The sequence below is a fragment of the Chenopodium album genome, chromosome 10 (assembly GCF_948465745.1).
Source record: "Chenopodium album chromosome 10, dcCheAlbu1.1, whole genome shotgun sequence".
NCBI lineage: Eukaryota > Viridiplantae > Streptophyta > Magnoliopsida > Caryophyllales > Amaranthaceae > Chenopodium > Chenopodium album.
In genome coordinates, this window is record NC_137843.1 from 22,996,095 (window position 1) to 23,022,595 (window position 26,501).

The following is a 26,501-nucleotide window of genomic DNA, read 5'->3' on the forward strand; positions in this document are numbered from 1 at the left end:
TCAAAAACTCAAATAAAATAAGTTTAATAAAACCAAACTCAACTTTAAAACCAACTTTTATTAAAGAAATAAATTGAAACCCTTATTAAAGGCCCTTTTTAAAACCAAACTAATTTATGAACAATAATTAATGTTAGTGTCAAAATTACATAAATATATAATTCAATACAATAATTAATAAATAAAGAAACATATAACCCTCTTCGCTCAATCCCATCATGCTTGATATACTCTTTCTACCTGTACTTTTCTTTATTTCGACCTCACTACTCACCATACAAGATGAGTCATAATAGGGTCAATCCAAAGAAAAGCCAAACACAAACAACAAAGTACGAATCAACAAAAGTTGTGTACATATACACCAATAAAAATAATCACACTAACATGAATATCTAGCAATAGAAAATAAATAAGTAAATAAATAAATAAATATAACATGCTCGTCAAACAACACAAGTCAACTTACCTTTGAATCACGACTCTACTTTAATTTATTAATATATAGTTTTGGATAGCGCATCGAACGGGTTTTGTAGACACCCAAATGTGTCTCCCCAAAAACCAAACCCAATGATGAGTACCTTTCACGTCGCTTGATTATCGAATAAAGTGAAAGTGTGAAAAGTCTTGTGATGTGGTTATTTTTAATAAAATCTTTCTTTCTATTTTCGAAAATCTTCTCTTTTTATGAAAATAGCTAGTCCAATTTAGCTTAGTCCATGACAGGGGATCAATAATAGTGTAGTTAGGTCGAGCCCGCAAAGAGTTTTCCAATGATATATTATAAGCCCAATTCCGATGAATAATGAGGAAGTTATGACCAAAGTACTAAATTGGGTCTGAAATGGTTTTATGGCCCGATGATCTAGTGGAGGGTCCATTAATTATTATTCCTAAAATTATTAGGATTGATTCTAATTTTCTAGAGTAGTCTAGAAGGTTATTTTGAGTTCTAATGGCATCAGGATTAATAATTATCTTTTTTGAAAAATAATGAATTTGGTTTGAGATAAAACAAGTGTTTTATTTTGATAAAATCTGATTTAAAATTGATAAACACGGAGTTTAATTGCTTAATTATATTAAGGAAAGGATTCCGTACAAAAGCGCGTTTTATCTTTTAACTAGCGCCAAACGACAAGTCTGTCGCCATGTGTGATGCTTGTCGTTTCGCGCTGGGCTTTGTCGCTAGAGACAGGGGTCAGTTTTATTATGATTCAAATTCTGATTCTTTTCTATCATTTTCGGACTATTTTCTCTATAAATAGGGTCGTATTTCCCCGTTTTCATTCTCTGGGATTCACTCGGAATCACTGAGAATCATCAACAATCATCAATTATCCTTAATTCTCTCAAGCAATAGCTTATTCTTCTCCCTCTTTCTAAACCTTTCCCTTTTACAAAATTTCGCATTCACGAGTTCTAGACACACCTAGTCAAGTTCAAATTTGCCTTCGCCCTAGACGTGAAAGGTTGATGATTTCTTAGGGTTTGGTCCCAAATCTGTATTTCAATTATTTAAATTATTGTTTGATTTAATATTTTCCTTGAAATTACTAACATGTGTATTTTGTTATTAGAAAGAGATACGAGGCATCGAAATAAGTAATTTAATTGCTTAATTATTCTTTTGATGTAGAAATCATGTTTAGATTGTATTAATTCCTAGTATCATGTTAGAATGTTTTTATTGCTTTCTAGTATCATGTTTAGGTTGCCTCCTATTTCTTATATCATGTTAGGGATAAAGATTTAATCTTTATTATTTAGTGACATGCTAGGATTTGTTATTAATCTTTTTAGTATCATGTCTAGGATCTTGCTATTATTATTATGCTTTGATATGATTATTATGATGATGATTGTTGTTATTATGTTGCTTGATATATTATTATTGTTATTGCTTGATCACGCCCTCTCTTGCAGGTTTAAAGGGAATTTGTACTTGTAATCACACTTAATAAGATAATTAATAATCTCGTTTAGGCTAATATGATTTTAATTCAAGTGATCGCCAATAATGGTTTTGTTTGTGCATTAATTATCAACCAACATAGCACTACAACAATTAACCACTTGTGCCACGAATTATGCCACGGGAATTCTAAATTCGTGGCATAATTTGATCTAGCCACGGGAAAAATAAAGTCAACAAAAAATTTGATATGTCAACAAAATATTATGCCACGGGAAAAAGGAAATTCGGGGCTAATTGAAACTTGTGCCACGACTAAATTTATTTTCCGTGGCAAATAAACACTTATGCCACGGCTAATTATGTTCTTGGCAAATTGACACTTGTGCCACAACTAATATTATTCTCGTGGCAAACAAACACTTGTGTCACGGGTATATTTTCGCCGTGGCATTCAATCTAACACTTGTGTAATATAAAAATTTATTTTTGTGGCAAACATATATTGATACAAACCGATCATGTTGTTTAAGGAAAATAAACTAGGACTAATTCCATGAATCTAACAACATAGAAGTAATTATTATTTTTATGGTTAAATATACAATTATTTTTAACCATGAGATATATAATCATTTTCTTTATTACAAAATCCATACGTTTTTAACTATAATAGCATTGATTGTATGAATTAATATTTATGACAATTCTATAGTAAAAAACTTGATGGAAACTTGATTATGCACTACTATAATCATATGACATTTACCAAAGACACAAAAAATATATATATATATATATATATATATATATATATAAACTTATAAATATCATACCTTATAATTATTAAAACTAGAGTGTTCAGATACATTGTATGTATAGTTAGAAAGAAGAAAATGGTAAGAGTGAAAGTTATAGGGTTTTTATATTTTATTTTTATTAAATTGCAAGATTGGAGTTTTTGGAAGAATTTGGTGAGAAGTTAGAAAAACAAATTCTTAAATTATAAGATTTGTACAAAAAATTTGGTTTAAAAAAAAAAAACGTAAAAGTGGCCTAAAAATATAAATTTTTTTTTTTTTTTTTTTTTTTTTTTTTTTTCATTTTTTAAGCTTAGTTAAAAATGCAGAATTGTAGATAGTGTAGCATATACTTACAAGAGGTTATTCTTATACAACTTGTGTAAATTATACATTGTAAATTCTTTACAAATAAATAGAAGTTTCAAACAAGGCTGGAAGCCTGTATAACAAAAGAAAACAGCAGCAACATATGGACATTGATTACATTGGAATAATCAAGACAACAGTTGTAGCAGCATCGTATCGACAACAAAACAAACAACTACAGCATCAAGCGCATATGTTCCTATACAACCACATCTGTCATACCCCGACACATATTCTGAAATATGAAACAAAGTAGAAGCAGATGTAGCAACACTCTGCAAACGCAACAACAATAGCCTTGGTTCACCTTAAGCTATTCTCTCACATTCTTAATCCAATTAGCAACCTCTTTCTCAAACGAAACGTTAACCAGAAATCCGTCTCTTTAGCGATGAAATTAATGGCAGATCGATCACTAGTAGAAATCCATTCCATTAGCTAACAATCTTCATCTTGTTGTCAAGCAAGCTGCTTACCCTGTTCCAATCATCAGCGACTAATTATCAATTTGTGTTGAGTCATAGAACTTGATGCATGTCCAGACATAACTTACATCTAACCAATCTAGAATGCTGCAACTCAAATATGTGGAAGCAAGTAAAATGTGAAGGTTGACGATTAGATTACCTTTACCTACTGAGCAGCAACTAAATATCATTCCCTAAAGAATGCTTTGCTTGCTTGCCTGACCTAGCAATACACAAAAGAAGAATTGGTTATCTTCTTAAATGTTTCAGACACTATATGGAATGACATTTGTAATAAAAATAATAATAGATTTACAACATAAGCAAGAGCAAAGCAGCAACAGCGAGAACGAGAGCAAAGCAGCAGTAGATGTAGAGCAAAGCAGCACCAGGAGCATAGCAGCATCTGTTCTGTAGACTGAGCATCTAGTCAAGGAGTCTTGACGTAATTAACCACACCAACAACGACCGTTGGAGGAGTCTCTATTATTAAAGTGAACATGCTACATATTCATAATTAAAACACAGAACAAGACATCCTCTATAATTTTCTATTTAAATCATGATTACTTGTAAATCAACTCTAATCCAATGCTAAAAGTAAAAAGAAGCAAAAACAGGAGGCTACCAGACCATCTTATATGGTTTAGCTGGGAGACTGAGCCAAATATTATACTATCAAACAAGACAATAGTCAAATGGCATGCATTACTAACAAGTAACAACACGTATAGTAAGCTCTAACATGTTTTAACAACCTTGGTTCCAGCAGAACTAGTGGAGAGGTTCAGGATGCTGCAATTCCATTTGACAAGCGATAATAGAAAGAACAATTAGAGATGTAAGATTCAGCCAATTTCCTAGCTAAATCAGACATTTGTAGCAGTAGCAGTACTGAAATCAGAACAGAGGTCCTACGTCTCAATAGCAAGAATTTTTTTTTCTAAGGAACTCATCCCGAAACATAAGAATTTTTTATGGACTGGGTCAATGGGGTCAACACCGCAAGTCAGCCACCACTTTTGGTGTATGCAAGGCGCGTAAAGATGGGGCAGCAAGGGTCAAAGGTAGCAAGTAACAAGGAGCATCAAGATAAAGCCAATTAAAGAAAAGTTAAGGAAAGAAAGCAGCTCACTTCAGCCATGTCCATTGTGGTTTTTCTATTTTAGCTAATTATGTCACATGTATTATCTAAGTCTTGAGAATAAGTATTGTAGTCTAGAAGTAGTAGAAGTTATCCAGAAAATTGAGTGAAGTTCCGCGGTGAGATTTGTGGCCTAAAGTCACTGAGAGACCTATAGCCTAAAGTTATGCTCATCCTCTGTAATCTGTAATTCAATTTGCTAATCAATTAAAGTACATAATGGCTTGTTTGGATGGCATGATTTCATTTCAAATTCCGGAATTGGCCCAATCAACCTGTTTGGATATACTTTGAATTTGGGAATTGAAATTGGCCCAAATCCAACATTTTAAAGATAAGAGTATATTTTAATATTTTGAAATTCCAATCTTATACTTGTCATTTCAAATTCTAAAAAGCCCAACTCATTCTATCTCTTATGCTGTCAAATGTCGACTTCTCTCTCCTAGGGCTTGTTCCCAATTTTCTCTCTCCTCCATTGTAGCTCCATTAAAGCTCGATCTCCTCCGTCAAAGTGTACCAGCGGCGCACTCTCCTCCATTTTAGCAGATTCCTCCATTGAATCGGCTCCTGAGGTAATTTTTCTTAAATAATCGAATATCAATTTCATAATCTAGGGTTTATTGATAATGTCTGCTGATTCTTTTCGCTCTCTTTTTGTTCATTTTTACTATAAATTGTGTGGTAAAACGCTAGTATGTCAGCGCACTCTAGGTGTTTGATGAAATGTTAAAGTGAGAAATTGTTTACAAAATAGTATCTTTGCTATCTGAATGTTTGAAATTTGAGTGTTCCTATTTGAAATGCTATGATCAATTGAGTAGAGTAGCTTGGCCAAGAAATTGTTTACAAAAATCATGAGTTTTTATCTACTGGTCTAATCTGTCTCGTTGATGGTTTGATACATAAAACCAAGCATTGAAGTTTGTAGGCCCTTGATAGTACAAACATGCAATAATACTTTGGTAGAGTATAAACTTGTCTTTAGTGTCTTCATTTTTTATGTTATTTCATGGTTCTGTAAATACTCCTATCTTCAAATCTTGCCTTTTCTGTTATTATTCTGTTTTTTTAGTCTGTAGGAGAAATAGTTCTGTTTTCTATTTGTTTTATACTTCTATGGTTGATTAAAATGTTGTTGCTTACAAGTTGTTAGTGATACTATTGAATTGGCTTAAGATAAGCAAAGTTTGAGTTTGGGTATTGTTTATTCTTCCAGCTCATAATTGAAAAGATGTCAGAGGAAGTCTCTAGGAGTCGCTAAAACGTGTAAGGGATGATGACGAAGATATGGAGTTTATTGTCGTAGTTATAGGTTTTATTATGATAGTAGTAGGTGCATGTTATGGTCAAAAGTATAGGCTTAAGGAGGTAACATGGAATGAGCATGAGCGTGCCTTAACTAGAGCTACTTGGATGAACACTTTAAAAAATGATAGGATTTGTCGAGAGCAATTAAGGCTTGACATAAGGTGTTTTAATAAATTATGTCATATATTGCAAACTAAGGGAGGTTTAAAGACAACAAGAAATGTCACGGTAAAAGAGATAGTTGCATTGTTTCTTCATATTCTTGCCCAAGATTTGAAAAATAGAACAATTCAAGCTATCTTTGCCCGTTCTGGAGAGACCGTGAGTCGTCAATTCCATATAGTCCTCCAATCTATTTTGAAGATTGGAAAGTATTACATCAAGCAAGTTGACCAAACCACTAGTTTTGCCGAGGATAACAAGTGGAAATGGTTTGAGGTAAAATCAACATGACCTATAGCTTTAACGATATAAATTTCTTTTTATTAGCCTAAGTTATGTATTGTGAAATATAATGCTAGGGTGTTGTTGGAGCTCTTGATGGAACACACATTAAGATGACCGTCCCTATTGAGGATCGTCCTCGATATCGAGATAGGAAAGGTGACCTTAGTACTAATGTCTTAGCGGCTTGTGATTCAAATCTTCGTTTCACATATGTTTTACCTGGTTGGGAAGGGTCCGCATCAGATCCTCGTGTGCTTCGTGATGCGTTAAGGAGGCCTAATGGGCTTAAAATACCAAGAAGTAAGAGTTTAGATTTTTTTTTCCATCATAACTTGGTTATTTTATATTGAATCTTATATGATTAATCTAATATTTGATAATGCAGACAAATACTTTCTTGTGGATTTGGGCTTTTCAAACTGTGAGGGATTTTTAGCTCCTTACAAAGGAACCTGTTATCATTTAAATTTGTGGCGGGGAAACACTCCAACAAATTATATGGAACTTTTCAATTTACGACATTCCTCTGCCCGAAACACTATTGAGAGGGCTTTTGGGTTGTTGAAGAAACGTTGGAGCATTCTTAGGGATCCTAGTTTTTTTGGGAAAAAGACTCAAATTAGGATAATTAATGCATGTTTCATCCTCCATAACTTTTTAAGAGAGGAAAAAATGGAAGAAACGACTCTTATGCAAGAGGTAGAACAAGATTTGTTAAATATGGAAGTAATCGATGTAGAAGAAGAAGAAGAAGAAGAAGAAGAAGAAGAAGACTATATTACCGGTCAACAAAAGAGTGGAATGAGTTTAGGGATAAACTTGCCAAGAAGATGTTTAAAGAGTATCAAGGGAGGAGACTTCGAATTTTAACTACTTAATGAAATGGATAATAGGTGATTAATGGTTTTATTTCTGATTATATGCTACTTTAAGTATGCAACTAGGTCTGCCTTGCATTATTGCATTTGTTTAGTGTTTGAATGTGTTGTGTTTAGTGCTGGAATGTGTTGTGTTTGCCAACATTTATTGCTGATAGATTCACCTAAGTTCTGCATGATACTATATATGCATCACAGATAATTTTTTAGCTGACTTTTTTTTTTTTTTTTTTTTGCTTATCTTGGCTGTCTGCTAATGTTTACATTGTGATATTTAGGAACAATGACTTCTAAAAGACAAGGCAAACAACCTATGGGTCCTCCTATTAGAAGAGGATATGTTTCGTGGAATTCAAAAATGGATGAGATACTTACTTCTACATTGTTTGAGCAAATAAATGAAGGGAACAAGGGTGATGGAGATTTTAAGTCACAAGCATATCAAGCCGTGGTTGACAAGTTAAGGGCTGACTTGGGCATGTCTATAACTGTAGATCATGTTAGGAATCGGATTAAGGTTTGGAAGAAGCACTATTCTGTTATTACTGAAATTCGAACTTACACGAAATTCAAATGGGATGAAAAAAAAAAGATGGTGGTGATCCCTGCAGAACAGCTTGCTGATTGGTATATGTACTATACGGTATGCTTCATTTATTCCTTGTTTCATTGGCTCACTGTATTAAATTTTATGCTGCAAATCCTTGTGGTTGTTAATTGTTTCACTTGCACCTGAAATTTTCCCCTCCCTGCTTGTTATAATCTGTTTTATAACAATTGTTCTTAATTTCATACTGGTAAAATCAGAACTTATGTTAATTTCATCTTGGCATCTGAACACTCACTTTTATGTTCTGCTTCTAGGCTTGTTTTGGCTTTTTGCAAGCTTTTCTTATTTATAGTTGCTGTGAATTATTTATAGTTGATAGTTGCTGTGAATTATTTATAGTTGATACAGGGATGAGTAACTCTTTTCCGTACTAACATAGAAGCATAATTTACCATAAGTTGAAATTTCATTATTTGCTTACCTGATACTTCGTATTAGAACTAAAGACGGTCAGTTGTTATAATCAACTTATAAAGCATTTACTATATCCATTCATTCTCTAAATCACTAGTGGTTGGACTTACCTTTGATTTCCTGTAATCTTGTTATCATTGATTAGCTTAAATAAAACTAAAACATGACAAGTTGATGTTTTGGTCTTTTTTTTTCTTAGTAAATGATTTTATAACCACCTTGCTGTGTATATCATCTTAAATTGGTAGCAGTTGGCCAGTAGCTCAGTCTGTTTGGCTTGAGTTTCTGAGATAGCCGTTTTTACTCCAATCTATTTTTCTGAGATGGCCTTAGTAAAGTCAGTTTTTCTGATCTTCTTAAGAGTTGTTGTGATGCTGATTATATGTTAATTTATTGTTGTTTTTCTGATTATAGTTTGCCTTACATTGATGTTGATTATTGCTAATGTAGGAAGCTCCCCAAGCCACTGCATATCAGAATAAATTCATTGAGAATTGGGATGATATATGTGTTTTGTTTGCCTCGGATAGAGCCACTGGTGAAGGAGCTGAGCAGCATGAAGAAGCTGCTGCAGCAATGGAGAATGAAAATGATAATGCAAGTACATCAGAAACACCTTCCGGAGAATCAAACAAAAGGTTAAAAAGGGATCGTCTTGCAGATGCTGTGAGTAGCTTTGCCGAATCTTTCAAGGAGTACGTGATGAGTAAATCAACAAGGCCAACTAGTCAAGAAATCTACAAGGAGGTGTTTAGTGTACTTGGAATATCTCGACACCAAGTTTTGAGGGCGGTTAAGAGATTCGTAAATGGCACCCTTGATGAGTTTGACATGCTGAAAAATTTACCCAATGATCAAAAATTAGATTGGATCATTTTGTGTATAGATGAGTAGTAGTGTTGTAAGTTTAGAGATAATTAGAGTTAAGTTGGAACTTAGTTATTGAAATTTAGAATTTGGAATTCCATTGTTTTTCCCAAACAACTAGAATTTGAAATTCTAGAATTGAAATTCTCTTGTTTCCCAAACAGGTATTTGAATTTGAAATCCTAAATTTGAAATTATCATATTTCCCAAACACATGATTTGAATTTGAAATGTAGAATTTCAATTTCGGAATTTGAATTTTATTATTTGAAATGAAATTCGCATATCCAAACGCAACCTAACAGAATTTCATTACTAGTATTAGTGCATACTACCTTTCGTATATATCTCAAGCAAAGACAATGCTTGCATTTCGTTAAGCCCTTAGTAAGCTCAACAACTGCAAGATGAACTCTTGGCCCTCTGTTGAAAAGAGTTGATCAAAACCATTACTAATACTTTGTTTGTTTGGATTATTGTCAAATCTATGGCCTATAAAACCAAGGAGTGAACAATCTTATAACAGAGATAGAAAATTACTTATTTTAAAGGCATTATTAACTCGAAAACTCAAAATGCAGTGACCAATTGATTTAAGCAACACCACGACCAAACCCAGCCAGCAGCAGCAGGAAGAACATGAACAGTTTCAACAACCATTTTAACAACCCCAAGTGAATAAACGCCACTCAAACATGAACAGTCGCTCAATCAATTTGAAGCAACAACAAATAAAGCGAGAGCAAAGCATGCAAACAATATATCAGAAAATTGAGCAGATTAAACCCAAGAAAATGATTTGATAAGATAAAAAAAACAAATAAGTTAAGATTAGAAAAAAAAAAAAGAAGAAGATAGCAGCTCATGAAAACAATATATATCAGACAATTGAACAAATTATACCCAAAAAAATAAAAAATAAAAACTTTGAATCAATAACTATTACAAAAATCTAATCAATTACTATTAAAAAATCGAATTAATTATATAAAATCAGTTTAATACCATATGTAATTCTGAAAATTAAAGAATACAATTCACTTTAGCCATACGAAATTGATGCAGAAAATTACAAGAATAGATAGAAATTGGAATATAATTCTTTTCAAGCATATCAAATTATCAATTAGAAAACTACTACCAAATACAAATTGGAATAAATTAAATTATCACTGATTTCATACATTAAAACGCGAAACCTAATCAAAACGAACCAATAATATCTTACCTTGACGCATCTCCTTCAGTATATACATCAAACCCTAGCTTAGATTCGAGCTCGTCTTTAGCACTTCGAACAAATTTAGGAGAGAGAAAATACCAGCAGAGATTGCAGAGACTGAATCCATCATCTGAAAATGACTTTTAATTTCTCGTACAATTTGATTTGATATATTAGAGAGAAAGTGAATCAAAAAGAGAGGAGATATCAGATGATTATAGAAAAGGATAATCACCTACCTCTAAGAAGTTGTTGTAATGGAGGAGAGGAAATCAGTATACCCTTCAATGGAAGAGAGAGATTTTTTTTTTTTTTGAAGGCCAATGGAAAAGAGAGATAGAGCAGTAAGAAAACTGAAGAAAGCAGAACACTATTTCGGAGGGGGAAAAAAATTGCTTTGAAAGGGCAAAAAAGTCAAAATACTATTTATTTTAAACAGTAGCGCATACACTAAATTTACCACAAAATTTTAACATGTACAAGTTGGAGGGAGTTTATCCGCCAATATTGATGAATTTCCCCACAAAATTTTAACCAAATTAAATGTTTTATTGATTATGGAGGTAATTTTCCCTCCTAAATTTTTACTGAAAAATTATAAAATTTATAAACAACTTTATTTGTAATATTGTATGTAGTTGATACGAGCATAGTTGTAAAATTGCACTACAGTGATAAGACGAGTATATGAAATAGGGAAATTTGATTCAAGTAATATAAATTTATTATAATAGTTTAGTTGTGTGGTTGTGTAATAAAACATAAATAATATAATTGAGTAGTAAATATGAGCATATAGTTGAAAAACTGCATATGAAATAATAAGTTGTGATAGCCAAAGATTAAAATATTATGTAGCATGACTAGGTTTACTCTAATCGTATCAACTTTTAATTCAAGATAGTTTACCTTGAATTGAAAACCCTTTTATGAGTCGTACTTGATAAAAATAATTGGAATAGGGTTGTTAAAACATCTTTTAACAATAAACTAATGACTTTGATAATGTTGTTAGTAAGCTTTTATGGGTCCATTAATTTGTTAAGTTACTCTTTGACTCTTTCGTAGTTTAAATGGTTACTTAAACCTTTGGTAAACAGATGAAAGGATATATACATATGTAATAACCTCATCAAATATTCAAATCTTAGTTGTAAGAAAGAATCATAATATTGTTCATTACTGACTTTATAGCAATGTTTTGTGTTGTTACATGACTTGTATTGTGTTTTAGTGATTGATTACCAAAGTTCACTTTAAAGTCAATTAATAATATTTTAATAATTTAATGAAAGAATTCAAATCAAACTGTACAATGTTCAAATAACTGTTATCATCTATAAGTAAAAATCATTCTCTGGCTATGTTCAAATAAATGAAACGTTTTCTTATTTTAATAACTTCTCTCTTTTTGAAACAATATACTATCTACTTTTTAATTAATTCAACTAACCTTCCTAATATTCCGTGAAAATTAAAATTTTTCATCTATTTAAACACAAAGGGGGTTAAAGTTTAATTATATGAAAGTACGTAATTAGCTTATTGATAGGTTCATAACAAATTTGCACATGAATATGTTTTTCTTCAAATAATTCATAAAAGATGGACAAATGATGAGTGATTAATAGCGTAAAACCCAAATATAATCTTGATAGGCAAAACTACTCGAAACTAATTACCCGAACTTGATTTGACTTGGATAAGCTAAAGTTCAGCTATTGACCCGATGTAGTTTCTTCGTGGCATGGTGCGTTCATCCTTGTAAATGTGACGTAATATAACTAATTGACTAATTTGAATTTGTCTTAAAGTATCTGGAGTAACTTTTGTATACATCCGGTGTACAATAAAATACTGTACATCGAGGGTCACTTTTATCAAATATTTTGGGTAACTTTTATCAATAAAGCATAAATACTTCGTAACTTTTATTTATGTCGGGGTAAATTTTATTCATATTAGGGTAACTTTGGCTCAATTAAGGGTAACTCTATAACGGATGTACACTATTTTTTTTGTACATACAATTTATTTAAAAGTTTGTCAAGTACCTGTCCAAAATTGACCCGATCTAAACATCACTTAGTCCGATATATATATCGAGACCAGAGATTTAAGCGACCTTAAAGGTTAGAGTAGTGTACGATATAGTATTGCATACATTATAATTATTATTTTTTCCTTTTGAAAACACATTATACTATAATTATAATTATAATATAATACTACCTCCGTTAACTTTTAGTTGCAAGTTTGGGGTATTATTTGTGAAATATAAAATATTACAAACGGAAGTAGTACCATTAATAAATATTTCCCCCAAGGTAAAAAAAAAAAAAAAAAAAAAAAAACACAAAACTAATTAGGTGCTTAAACTCACTTCCATGTTTAATTAGCCGCCAATATTTAACAAATAAAATTAAAAAATAAAAAAAAAAGTCCTCTAAAAATTGTAAAACCTTGTTTTGCTTGAGAGTTGAGAGTCACAGCAGTTCGCAATCTCACACCCAAACGCTGAAAGAGTGTAAGACAAATTCCTTGAATTCGTTGAAAGAAATTCCTACAATTTGTTGAAAGACCAAGGTAAGATAGTATTCATAATTCTTTTTTGTTAGCTTTCATGCTTTATTGTATGAAATCTATGGTAATTTAACTTTTTTTTTATTTTTATCTATTTTGCGATTTTGGGGTATATTTTGTGTTCAATTGATTTGTACTATTTAATTTTCTTAATTACGAATTGTATCATAACTCATTTAGATTATTTAATTCGATTTTTGTAAAGGTTAATTGAATTGATTTTTTTGGGTATATTCTGTTCTATTTTTTTTGGTTGGCAATTATGTGATAATTAATTTATATTTGCTTTCTTTTTCATATTAGTTCTTTGCATGCGCTGGTAATTGATCTGTTTGTTTTGAATTCATGTAAAAAATCATTAATTTAGAAATATGATATGCACAAATTTATGATATGTTGCTTGTATGCATGATATATTGGTTCTGATCAGTCTACCGCTTGAAAAATTGATATGTTCTTCTTAACTGATATGCTGTTTGCATCCGCTGAGCTAGATAAAATTGAAGATGACGTGTTTCTTAACTTCTATATTGTTTGGATGTGCTTTTATATGCTTATGATCCGTCTAATGGGATATGTGGGGAGGGGTTACATTTGATGGGGCAGATCTGAGATTATTATCTTGCAATGGCCAGAATGCCACATTGCCAACTGAATTTGTAAGGGGTTCTTTTGTAAAAACATTGAGATGTATTTTTCCACGAATCAGTGTATGATTAAGCAGTACATTATGACTTATGTATCACTACTGAGTAATTTTTTTTTTTTTACTATTACTACTTTTCAAATTTTTTAATAACTAGCTCTCTTTGCATTCATAGCTCTTCTTTCCACATGGATACTTTAGATGTTCAAAAGAGGTTAGAGTGGATGAGGTGTGCTAATAGGACAGACAATCTATATATAAATGGAGTTAATTCCTTTCTTCAATTTGCTTTTGGTGACTTAGAAACAAATAGTGATTTAGGAGAGGAGGAAAAGAAGGTACCTTGCCCTTGTAATCGATGCAACAACAGTGCACATAAAACAAGGGACGAAATTTACACCGACTTGATAGTGAATAGAATCGTGCAAGGTTATGTTCGTTGGATTTATCATGGAGAATTCAAACCCCCACAAAAGAAAAGTAGAAATGATTTGGGAGATAATGCTCATGATGATATATTTAGAATGATCCATGACAGGTTTAGTCCCGGAGTCTCTAATAATGATGACATAGATGACATGTTGGATGAGGAGGAACAACCTAATGAGTTTGATCAACCTAGATATAAAAAGGATACAAAAGAAGCAAAAATGTTTGAAAATTTAATGAGAGATGCTCAACAAACTTTATACCTCGGGTGTAATGAATTCTCTAAATTGTCATTCATTTTGAAGTTATTCCAAATCAAATGTATGGATGGCATGACTAATAAAGCTTTTACTAGTATGCTTCATATGTTCAAGAATGCTTTGCCTAAAGGTGCTGATTTGCCATCAAATTATTATGAAGCACGTAAGATGATTACTAATCTTGGTTTCGATTATGAAAAAATAGAAGCATGTGAAAATGATTGTATGCTATTTTAGAAAGAGAATGCTAACCTTGAAAAGTGTTCCATATGCGATACTAAGCGTGATAAAGCTTCTCCTAAAGTGCTACGCTATTTCCCACTAACTTCGAGGTTGCAAAGGCTATTCATGTCGTCCAAATCAGCAAATGAGATGAGGTGGCACTCTGATAAACGCGAAGATGATGGAGTTCTTAGGCACCCAGCAGATAGTGAAGCTTGGAAGCATTTAGATAAAGAATATCCTACTTTTTCTACAAAGACTCGTAACGTTAGGTTGGGTTTAGCAAGTGATGGATTTAATCCATTTGGTGGGCTTAGAAGTGACTATAGTATATGGCCAGTAGTGGTTGTTGTGTATAATCTCCCTCCATGGATGTGTATGAAACAACCTTACACAATACTATCTTTGTTAATTCCAGGGAAAAGTGGACCGGGAAATAACATTGATGTGTATTTGCAACCATTAATCGAGGAGTTAAAAGAATTGTGGGAAACTGGAGCTCAAACTTATGATGCTTCAAGGAATGAGTACTTTCAAATGCGTGCTTCATTGTTATGGACCATAAATGATTTTCCTGCGTATGCAAACTTGTCCGGGTGGTCTACCAAAAGATATAAAGCATGTCCTCATTGTATGAAAGAAACTAGCTCTGCTCGACTACCAAATCAGGGGAAATGTTGTTACATGGACAATCGTCAATTTCTACCTATCGATCATAAATGGAGAGATAATAAATCATTTAACGGGAAAGTAGAAAAAAGAGGTCCTCATAGAAAATTATCTTTTAAAGAGATTTTAGAACAACTTAAAAACCTTGAAGGCATGAAATTTGGTAAAACAATGAAATTGCCAAAGAGGGATGATAATTGGAAGAAGAAAAGCATTTTTTTTGAATTTCCGTATTGGAGTAACCTCTTACTTCGTCACAATCTTGATATCATGCATATTGAAAAAAATGTGCTTGACAATATTCTTGGTACTTTGCTAGATATTGATGGGAAGTCAAAAGACAATCTAAAGGCTAGACATGATTTAAAGCATTTGAAGGTTATGAAACATCTTGCTCCTATATTAAGAGATGGAAAGTGGCATATTCCTCCGACACTATACACCTTGTCTAAGGCACAAAAGGAAAAGGTGTGTAAGTTTTAGAGAATTTAAAGGTTCCCGATGGATATTCTTCTAACATTTCTAAATGCATAAACCTCGATAAGCGTAAAATATATGGTCTAAAGACCCATGATTGTCATGTGCTTATGGAACAACTATTGCCACTTGCAATTCGTGGGGTGTCCATACCCAAAGTTTATGATGTGATAGTGAAGTTGAGTACATTTTTCAAGGACTTGTGTTCTAAGACATTGAAAGTGAAAGATTTGGAAATTCTTGAACGTGAAATTGTAGTCACCTTGTGTGAAATGGAGAAAATATTTCTTCCATCTTTTTTCACCATCATGGTCCACTTGTGTCTTCACCTAGCTACGGAAGCTAAAATTGGTGGACCAGTACAATATCGTTGGATGTATCCAATAGAAAGGTACTCCTTATGCATATCATATTTTATTTAATATTTTTTATTAACTAAGTTAACTTTATTTTTTCTTTATAAAAAATTGTTATTATGTAGGCTCTTACGTAGATTTAAGTGCTATGTTCGCAATAAAAGTAGGCCAGAGGGTTCCATCGCGGCAGGTTACATCATTGAGGAGTGCATGTACTTTTGTTCAAAGTACTTGAATGAAATCGAGACAAAATTTAATCAACCTGAGAGGAATGATGATGCAGAAAATGATGACTACAAAGGTCTATCAATTTTTGCATCGTCAGGTGTTCCTTTAGGGAAGGCTAAATGTAGGTCTCTTAGTGAAGAAGAGTTAACACAAGTTCGAGAATATGTACTTAAGAATTGTGATGAAGCACAAACTTATTTAGAGTATGATATTTTTCTTTTTTATTTATAAAAAACATCGAGTATAATTTCCCATGATTATTTTATAACAACTATTCTTTTGAATTTCAGTGAATATGAAGAGTCCACATCAAACAAAAATTTAGTTGATTGGTTTCGTGACCGGGTATTTTTAAAAATCAGCCATAGTTATTTTTTAATTATCATTATAGTACTAGTCTAAGTTTAATTTAGCTAAAATTCTAATTATTGTTAGGTCATCGATTTGCCTAATGATGGCAATGACCAGGTGGTGAAAGATTTGAAAACATTGGCTTTAGGTCCTTCGAATGGTGTTCAATGCTTCAATGGGATTCTTGCAAATGGATTTAGATTCCACACAAAGAATACAGAGATGAAAAGGGTACACCAAAATAGTGGTGTTACAGTCAAAGGCATTGTTATGAATATGGAAAAAGATTACTACGGGATTCTTATTAACATACTTGAGATACAATATCTAGATGGAAAGCGTGTGTTTTTGTTTCATTGTGATTGATGGGATGTCAATAGGGTAGGAAGAGGTGTCAAAGTTGACAAAAACGGCAATGTGAGTGTCAATAGTCTTTGTTCATTGCGTACCAAAGAACCCTTTGTGCTCATGTCTCAAGCTCAACAAGTCTTCTATGTTAGTGACGGACTTGATCCCGATTGGCTTGTTGTTGTGAAGACCCATCCAAGGCATCACTATAATGTTGTAGAAAAGGAAGGGATTGAAAGTGAAGAAGATGCATTGCAACAACTACAACCTGATGCTCATATCTCAAGCTCAAGTAATTTGCAAGAGACTCATGATCCATTTGTTGAAATAAGGGATGATATTGGTGAAATAATCGTAGATGCTACCAAGGAAAATCAACCCAAAGATCTAAATGATATGGACTTACAAACATTAGATGACGACGATTTGCTAGAGGATGATGATGAGGATGATAGTGAGAGTGACCAAGAGAGCGACGATGATGATATTGATATTGCTTATTTTTTTTTTTGTTTTTTTTAGCATGAATTGTATGTGTTGATACATATATTCATGGATTTCTGAAAAACCTTTGTAGTTATAGTTACTTATTTTTTCACACTTTGCATTCGTGTTTTTATTGGCTTATTTGAATAGATATATGTCAGGATGCCTTTGTTTTATGAACAGTTGTTGATAAATGGCTTGTAGTATTTGACAGCAATTGTACACCATGTGTATAGTACCTGGCAGCAGCTTTGCATTAGGGATGCAGTGGATGGTAGTAAATTAGATTAGGCAGTCAATGTGCTTTACAGTTCTATTGTAAAATTGTCTAACCCTATTTTTTTTTTTTTTTTTTTACTTTGTAAATGCAGATGAATGAGTATGAAAAAAAGAGGCTTCTTACAATAGAAGCCAACAAAAACAGACTCAAGTCGTTGGGCATAAAACGAATCGCATCCTCTTTGACAAGCTTGGTTGAAGGGACAAAAAAAAAAGAACAAAAAGGAAAAAAAATTGCTAGCATGGAAGATGATGAATATGTTCCCACTAATGATGAGCTTGAGGTTCAGGAACGTGAAATAGAACCTCAAATTAGGTTTACAAGAAAGGTATAATATGAACTAATAAGTATGATTTATTTAGTTTTTCAACCAACCTTTATAGTTCTGGTTATTTTTTGTAAATTAATTTTTATCAGGCTGACATAAGACATTTGAGAGAAGGAAACAAAAAAGGCAATTTCATTCCACCAATGTCAGTGGCAAAGTTTCTAAAGACAAACAAGAAAGCACAAGAAACAATGACCATGGATATCTTAGAAAAAGGTACTTCATTATTCTTGAATTTGGTTTTTAGCTTATTACTTTCAGTTTGATCTTATTATGTTCCTTACTTGTTGTTTTGCTTTCAAAATGTCATATTAGGTAAAAGTGACGTGCTCTCTCTTATTGAAATTTGCTGGTAAATCCTTTCGGTTCAGAGAGCTCTTTGAAAGATCTAAGCTCTGTTTGACTGAATGTTTCATTTTAGTTTCGTAACAGTATTGGAAATTAAATAATAATACGAGATAAGCTGATTTGCTAAAGCCAAAAATAGAAATAAATAGAATAAAAATGTAGCTTTAGTTAGGTAAGGGAATGAGTGTGTTGTAAGCAGGTAGGGGAAAGGGGCAAGTGCTTGTGAAGAGAGTGGGTAGGTGCATGTGTAGACAGGGGAGGAGTTGTAGGTTCGAGGGTGTAAGGGCATATGCATGTAGGTAGGAGCAAAGTTGGGAGGGGGGGCTGGTGCAGCAGGGAGGAAGTTTCAGGAAGGGGGCAGGTGCAGCAAGGGGCTGATTTACAACTCCACCTAAACGCTAGTCTGTTTTCCTAATTCCTGGAAAAAGGGATCATCGATTATTGACTTTATTGTTGTTACAATATCTTTGATTTAATAAGCAGAAATTGTTTGATATTGTTTTGATTTATTCTGCATTATCTCTGTGAAACATTCTTTATAAATTTGGTGAATTATTTTAGTGATTGTTTTAATCTGAATTTAACATTAAAGTGTTAATTCAGTGTTGATTACCATTATTTAAAATTTTTTGTACTTTGAATGTTTTTGGAACTGTTGAATTATTACTTACCAATTTCTAGTGAGACATTATGATTATTGTTGATTTCAAGTTTGTCTGAGATCAGTATTATCAAGTCTTTGTATTTGATCATAATTGCTGCTTTTTCCAAGGATGTATTCGTTGTTGATTTCTCTGGTTCAAGTTGAGGAACTAACCCATTTGAAGTAGATTACTCTGGTTCAACATGATGGAAAAATGTTAAACTATGTTTAAAGATTTAATGCTGCAGATTTGGATGTCATTGTATGTTTTGCTAGCCTTGATTCTGTTCCTAATGGTGTAGTCTGTGGCATGATACTCTGTTATTCTTGAGTTTAGAGTCTATTATTGCTAATCTCTTATGTTGTCTTTTAGTTAAGAATGTACTCTCCATGATTCATTGATTTGTATGTTGATTGTCCACTTATCGAGTTAATTGCTTGCTTATTTTGTTCAAAGAACTCGTTGTATTGTGCTGAAAATCTAGTTTTTAGGCTTATTCATCTAAAATACATTACTGTTCTTATTTCTGGTCTACTATCTTTTGATTGATAGAAAATTTACATGTGAAACTAGCATTTGTAAGTTTGTGTAGTGTAATTTTTAGAGTAGCAACTGAGATAAAAGTCGAATAGATTGTATCATGCGTACAATGAAGATAAAATGTAGTTCAATTTACAGCTGATATGAAGGGTCATCGTAATCCTTTCTGAAGGGTCATCGTAATCCTTTCTGCTGATAGTTGAGCAATGATGCATTTTTTCAAAATCATTGTTATTTTGGTTTGTTTATTTTGGGTATAAATTCATCTGCTTTTTATGAGCAATGTATACCGATCTTACTAGAAATAACACAAGAAAAAGAAGTTATCGAAGCGGCATGTACAATTTATAGAGCTAGGCTTCATGACCTTATAATTTGCCTGAGTTAGTCTTATAGATTCAATTCTTTAGAATATATATTGTGTGACTCCAGGTTTAATAGTTGCCCAACCGATTTTCAGTTCTTTCTTCCAAGCATAGGGATGTATTTCAGAGTTCGTATAAGTTGTCTTCATAGCCTTGGAATTGTAGTTGATACTTGTCCTCCTGCAATACTGTTGCTTTCCAAAAGTAATTATAAAAAATAAAATTCTAGCATATGGTCTATGCAGTGAAGAGCTGGCATAGACCATATTATTTTCTTTTTTCAAATGCTTCTTAGTATGCTGCACAACCAGCAAAAACTTGCACTAAGCTGTCACTCCAACCTTTTTCCAGGCCAGCATCTAGAATCTCAAGCCCAATATACACTACTTTAGAGATGTCTTATGTATCAATAGCTAAAAAAGAAGTCTTTCAAAAAGGTTTTAGAAATTGAATTGATCGTCTTTGTCTATTTCTCTATAAATCGAATATACTTACACAAACTTTGCATCTATATATATATATATATATATATATATATATATATATATATTTTCTTCATAGTAGTCAGTAACCATGCATATGAAATTTTGTTTTGTTCTGTATACTGAAATAATTTACAATTTTAGGTTTCTTTTTAATTCCTTTTGACAAGGGCCTTGCTTTTCTGTTTACTGAAGTGCGTTATAGGTTTTGTGATGAAGTAGTAAAATTTCAATTAACCAGACTCATGGGAACCTTTGTGGATGCTATAGATTCAATCTCATCACTCAGAGAGTTTCAGAGACAATCAAAGCCAATCCTTTTTCATAACGTCAGTAAGACTTGTTTTTATTCTATACATGTAAACAGAATATGATGAAGAAACTGGAGAGACAAGGGAGAATAATAACACCGCAGAGGGGGGCTATAATGAGGAAGGACGACAGATTGGTCAACCACTTGAACTTGAAGATGCATCTTTGGATACTGAACCATTGAACGACAAAGAACTCATGACTGTAGCAGAGAATGAGGACCTTAACATTTCATCAGGTTTGACTTTATTATCCCTATATATATATATCCCTATATATATATATATATATATATATATGCTTCAAGTCATGTCAATTCACTACCCAGTGAGCTTATGCTTGATACAGGTGTTGCTAAAAAAAAATGGAGGAACGGTATATTGTAGAAAGCTTACCCTGTTACCTCCTGGGGAAAAACTGAATGTGGAGTTTGACGATGATGGTGTGGCTATTGGTGATAATGCTTCATTATTTTCTTTCTTCTTGGGTCAACAAGTTCGAAATAAAGCTGTATGTTCGGTACAAGTTAAATGTTGGGACGATTATAAATCTGAAACATTAGACCATTTGTGGGCTTGCATCACGGTAATATGTTATCATAATAAACATGTTTATGGGGTTTTTTCTCTCTTATTAACAATGAAACATTGTCAACTTGATGTATGAGCATTAATTAATTTATTTCTATCTTTTGCAGGGGAAGTGGTCATTTGATGACCCTGAAAATAGGCAGGAGTGTGTTATGAAACATGCACAACGTTTATTTAGAGGTGCTAGGATCAAATTGAAATCAAAGTACTTTAATGATAAAAACTTGAATACAAAAGAAGAACATCTCAAAAATAAGCCTAGTCATTTGACTAAAGTGGAATGGAAGTTCTTGGTTGACTATTGGAGTGAAGTGGCGGTTATGGTAAAATACACTGATAGTATATCCTTATTCTTATATAAATTAACGTATATTATTGATTAAATCCTTTTTACTGTAGGAGAAGAGCAAAAAAGCAAGTGAAAGTAGGGCACATCAGAAGATGCCTCACTATAATGGCACTAAAAGCTTCGGTTGCACTAGACAAGAAATAGTATGTAACAACTATTCTTTCTAATTTTAACTTTTGATACTTGCCATATATAGGACTACAATACTTTATGATGTCACATCAAGCCTTAATTACTACTAGCCCTGACCCCCTTCTGCCAGCTTCCTACACATACCTACATCCCCTCCTTGGCATGTTTGCACACCAGCCCCCACCCTCTCCTGCCACCTACCTGCCCGCCTGCTTGCACACCAGCCCCCCTTCCTTGGCATTCGTGCACACCACCCACGCCCCTTGCCTGCACACACCTAATTATAATTATCAGTTTTTCATGTATGTATGATAACTATATTTTAGCTTGTATTTTGAGGTATAGACGAGGATCTGAGTGTGGTGATCGTACTAGTACATATATTTAGGTATCACAGTAATTGATAAGTTGAACAGTTAGGGATAATTAGCTGAATTTTGAACACATTGAAAATCTAACTTCTACAGGACATAACTAAATGTCATTAGCTTCCAAACCACTAAAATTTTATGAAGTAATTCTCACAATTTTTTAAAATATGAAATGTCCATTAATGAGGAGTGTAGTTTGATTCTAAAAACTGTGTAATGTTTGTAGAGGAAAAAGAATGGTGGGAAGTGTTCTCGAGTTGATGTATTGGTTGCAACTCGTACGAGAAAATCAGAGAAGGCTGTGAATGCATTAAATTTGGCAAATAACACCCATGCAATAGTAAGTTTATGAATTTTCTGTTTTTTTTTTTAATTTAACTTTTACCATTTAATCTTCTAAGTTAATATTGTTTACTCATAGGATGAGATAAACAAATTGAAGGAACAAAGAGCGCAAGGTCTTAATGAGAAAATAGATGAGCAAATTATTCAGGATGTGCTTGGCAAAGATACACATGGGTATTTGAAAGCTTATGGACCTGGTAGAAGTATTACACAACATTTCAAAGTAAAGCCCTCTCGATTAGATCTTTCTCAAGAGGTGAATGAAGTTAAAAAGAAAGCAGATCAAGCAATTGAAGAAGCAAGAAAAGATGTTGAAAATGCAAAAACAGAAGCAAAACAAGCTAAAATAGAAGCTGAACAAGCCAAAAAAGAGGCACAAGCCGTTAAGAATGACGTGGACAGAAAATTTGTTGAGAACACCGCAGTTTGGGAGAAGAAGTTTAGTGAACTTCTGGATTTTCTTGGAGCAGGAAGTTCATCGGATACTGATGATTCAAGAAGTCAAGGCTCAAAGGAATGAAGTAAGTAATGCTATCTTGACCTCTTATGCATTATCAAAATTTTCTTATTCATTAATAAAACTAGTATGTGCCCGTGCTAATGCACGGGTTTTGATGGGATTCCAGACATTAATATGTTTTATTTTTTTTTTAATGTTATATATCTATTTGAACTATAACATATTTGATCCCGTAAAAAAAAATGACATATTTGAGAAATTCTCCATCTCTAATATTCATTTATGCATATACCAGAAATGCTACAACAAAGCTTATGCCTATTGAATTTAGCAGCCACGATAGTCATTAGTGACAAGAGATATTATTTGTCACGATAGTAATGTGGTAATGTGATTTATTTGCCACGGTAGTAATGTGACAACGGATTTATTTGCCACGGTATTATTGTGGCAAAGAAATTAATTAGCCACGGTAATATTTGTGGCGAAAAAGTTTATTAGCCATGGTAATATTTGTGGCAAAGAAGATTACTAGCCACGGTAATGTTTGTGGCAACCAAGTTTATTAACCATGGTAAAATTTGTGGCAAAGAACTTGTTAGCCACATTAGTATTCGTGGCAAGTGAACATGTTTGCCACGTATAATACCCGTGGCATAAAAATTGAAATTTTCCACGACATTCATTTTCCCGTGGCAAATTTCCTAGCCACGGCCTCTTCTGTCACGAGAGTAAATTTCAAAATTCCCGTGGCTACATTATATTGCCACGATTTTACTCGTGGCACAAAGGTCAATTTGTTGTAGTGTAGATAAACAAGTTTAGGATTAATATATTGATTGTATGTTAGTTAGAAGGTGCACATGAATATGAGAAGAATAAAGTAGAGGCCTATTTTTAGGGCAGGTTCAATCTCTTTTAGGTTGAATTTGTACCTTCATCCCCGAATATCCAGTCATGGTTCCAGACCACTATGGAGTTAGCGATCTCATGGATCGTGAAGGGGTGTAACCTTCACCCTGTGAACGGTTTACAAGTTCCTAAAACTTGTTGGCGACTCTTTTGCTCTTGCTTCCTTCCCTTTGGATGCCACCATGCTTAAGTGTATGATCACAATGGGGCTCAAGTGTAGGATGCTTGAAATATTCCCTACAGGTTTCCTTCCTCAAAAGAAGCCCATTAAACATGGAACTTCCAATTAGGAAGCTACCCCAATTGGCACCTATTATGTCACCTTGTGACGGATTTCCAGCGCATTAATAATAAAAGAAAGTACAACGTCCTGTACCCCTGTAGAAGCTATGGTTAAATATAAAACCCCATAACTCCCCCCATATGTTCAAACTCAAGGTGCATACGTTGCAAGAGTTTTGGTGCGTATCCTCTTACACTTTACGTGATTTACCAATTTAACTTGTGATGATTCCAACCAATTAATCAAAAATAAACATAACAACATTCAATATATACTTCCAATTCATTCTTGAATTAATTAGTGAGCACATACTATATATTTTAACTAAGGTTCCTTACCTAGTTTCGTGCACAAAATCGCACGATTACTACCTTGGTGCATAAAATGCACTAACAACTTCCTTGACTCAATCTCAACTTATATGAGTGTGTAATAAACTAACTTCTTGACTCGAACTCAAATTTTGTGGGTGAGTAAATAAATTAACTAACTTTCTTGACTCAACTTCAATAATAAATGGGTGAGAATAAAATCATGAATCATGCTCAATAGATATAACTTTGGCTCTTTTAAACATATATAAGTATGGCTTAATAAACACATGCTTTCTTGATATCGAATAATAAATAATATACACGATTCAATCTCTTTCTACTTGTATCAAGCTCATGGTAACCATTTCAACATACTCACATACTTACATATAAGACACGGGTAATAAATCAATTATTCCATGTATCACAACAATAACTTAACATGATACTAATATCAAACTTGATACCAAATTAACTTCCTATCATAGTACTACGAATAATTAACACATCCTACGCGCATACGTACCTTAAATCGTCTTTTCAACTAGCTACAATGTTAGAAAGTACTCAATCTTTAAGTCTCCTACAATACCAAATACATAAACTCAATTACTCTCTTGATTACACAAATTTCCAGCAACTTTTAAACTCTTTAAAACCTTTATAATAAGATGAAATTTTGGTTTAAAAACCTTAAAACACTTTCTTTAATTGGGTAATTAAAACCACGAAGTAAAAACTCAATTATAGTGCTTATATAAAAATTTCAGCATACTTTTTAAGGTTTAAACCCCTCAAATAAATCTGAAAATTCCAATAAAACCAATTAAAACCTTCTCTACTTATGGGTAATTATACCCTTTTTATAAAAACACAATCGTAATGCTTAAAATAAAATTCCAGCAATATAAAATTAGCAAAAAAATCATTAAAACTCCATAAAAAATATAGTCTTTAAGCTTGATTATCACTTACAATCAATAGGTATATAAAACCCCCAAATCAATTGCAAGTTTGAACTTTAAAAATCAACTCTTTTATAATTAAAACCCTAACTTTCAAAACTTTATAAAATCTGAAATTAAACCCTTTATAATCTGAAATTTATACTCTTTAATCATTGAAACACAATTATAAAACATACTAATCATATTTCAATAATTAAAATCAAAACCCAAAATATATAATTATAGGAATAATAATTAAAACAAGGATGAGAGAGGCACAACCACCGTGGTGGTGGCCGAAGGCCAGACGGCGGCTGGCTTGTGTCCACCTGCGGTGACATGGCTGCGAGGTAGTCGATGTGAGGTGGCTGCTTGGGGACTCATGCAGTAGGTGGGGGTGGCAGCAAGCCACCATTCCCACACAAGTGGGTTCACGCATCACCCAAGGAAAAGGAAAGGAAAAAAAAATAAGAAAAGGAGAAAAGAAAAGAAAGAAAATAAGGAAAAAGAAAAGAAATAGAAAGAAAAAAGGTTACTTACTTTACCAAAATTTGATAACATCTTTGGGTGGCAAAATTTGTGGTTTTCGGAGATATTTATAGAGTAGATGAGAATAGGGTTTAAGTTTGGGCTTAATAAATAAGTGGGCTTGAGTTATGGAATATTTGACCCACAAGGGTTCAAATAAAGGATTGAGCTTATTTAAATGAAATATGGTAGGTCCAATAGAAATATGTAGGAATAATTTACATACGATTATTTAAACAAGCCCAAATAATTAATAAATTTTTTGCCCTAAATATATTTTACTTCTATAAAACTCAATAATTAAAATACTTTTTCCCTTTAAAATATTTAATTAAAATACTTGAGCCCTTAAAATATATTTTATATTTAATTAAATAATTTATAAAATACATAAAAATACGGAGTATTACACATGAAAGGTTTACAAGTTCCTAAAACTTGTTGGTGACTCTTTTTTTCTATTTTTTTT

General features: G+C 32.7%; 2 protein-coding genes and 1 long non-coding RNA gene across 3 annotated transcripts; 2 read left to right on the forward strand and 1 right to left on the reverse strand.

Moving 5' to 3' along the window:
* Positions 1–3,035: 3,035 nt before the first annotated feature.
* LOC145562360 (uncharacterized) lies at positions 3,036–10,811 on the reverse strand. Its single transcript, XR_014094341.1, has 3 exons — positions 10,454–10,811; positions 3,715–3,777; positions 3,036–3,564 (listed from the first exon to the last, which is right to left on the reverse strand). It is a non-coding gene; the product is annotated as an uncharacterized LOC145562360 (long non-coding RNA).
* On the forward strand, positions 4,601–6,591 carry LOC145562902 (uncharacterized). Its single transcript, XM_081623327.1, has 3 exons — positions 4,601–4,621; positions 5,148–5,273; positions 5,953–6,591. The coding sequence occupies exons 1-3, from the start codon at positions 4,601–4,603 to the stop codon at positions 6,460–6,462; spliced, it is 657 nt and encodes a 218-aa protein (XP_081479453.1). The 3' UTR covers positions 6,463–6,591.
* On the forward strand, positions 6,567–9,252 carry LOC145562903 (uncharacterized). Its single transcript, XM_081623328.1, has 3 exons — positions 6,567–6,756; positions 7,613–7,977; positions 8,809–9,252. Exons 1-3 carry the CDS (start codon positions 6,567–6,569, stop codon positions 9,250–9,252), a joined length of 999 nt encoding a protein of 332 aa, XP_081479454.1.
* Positions 10,812–26,501: the final 15,690 nt, after the last annotated feature.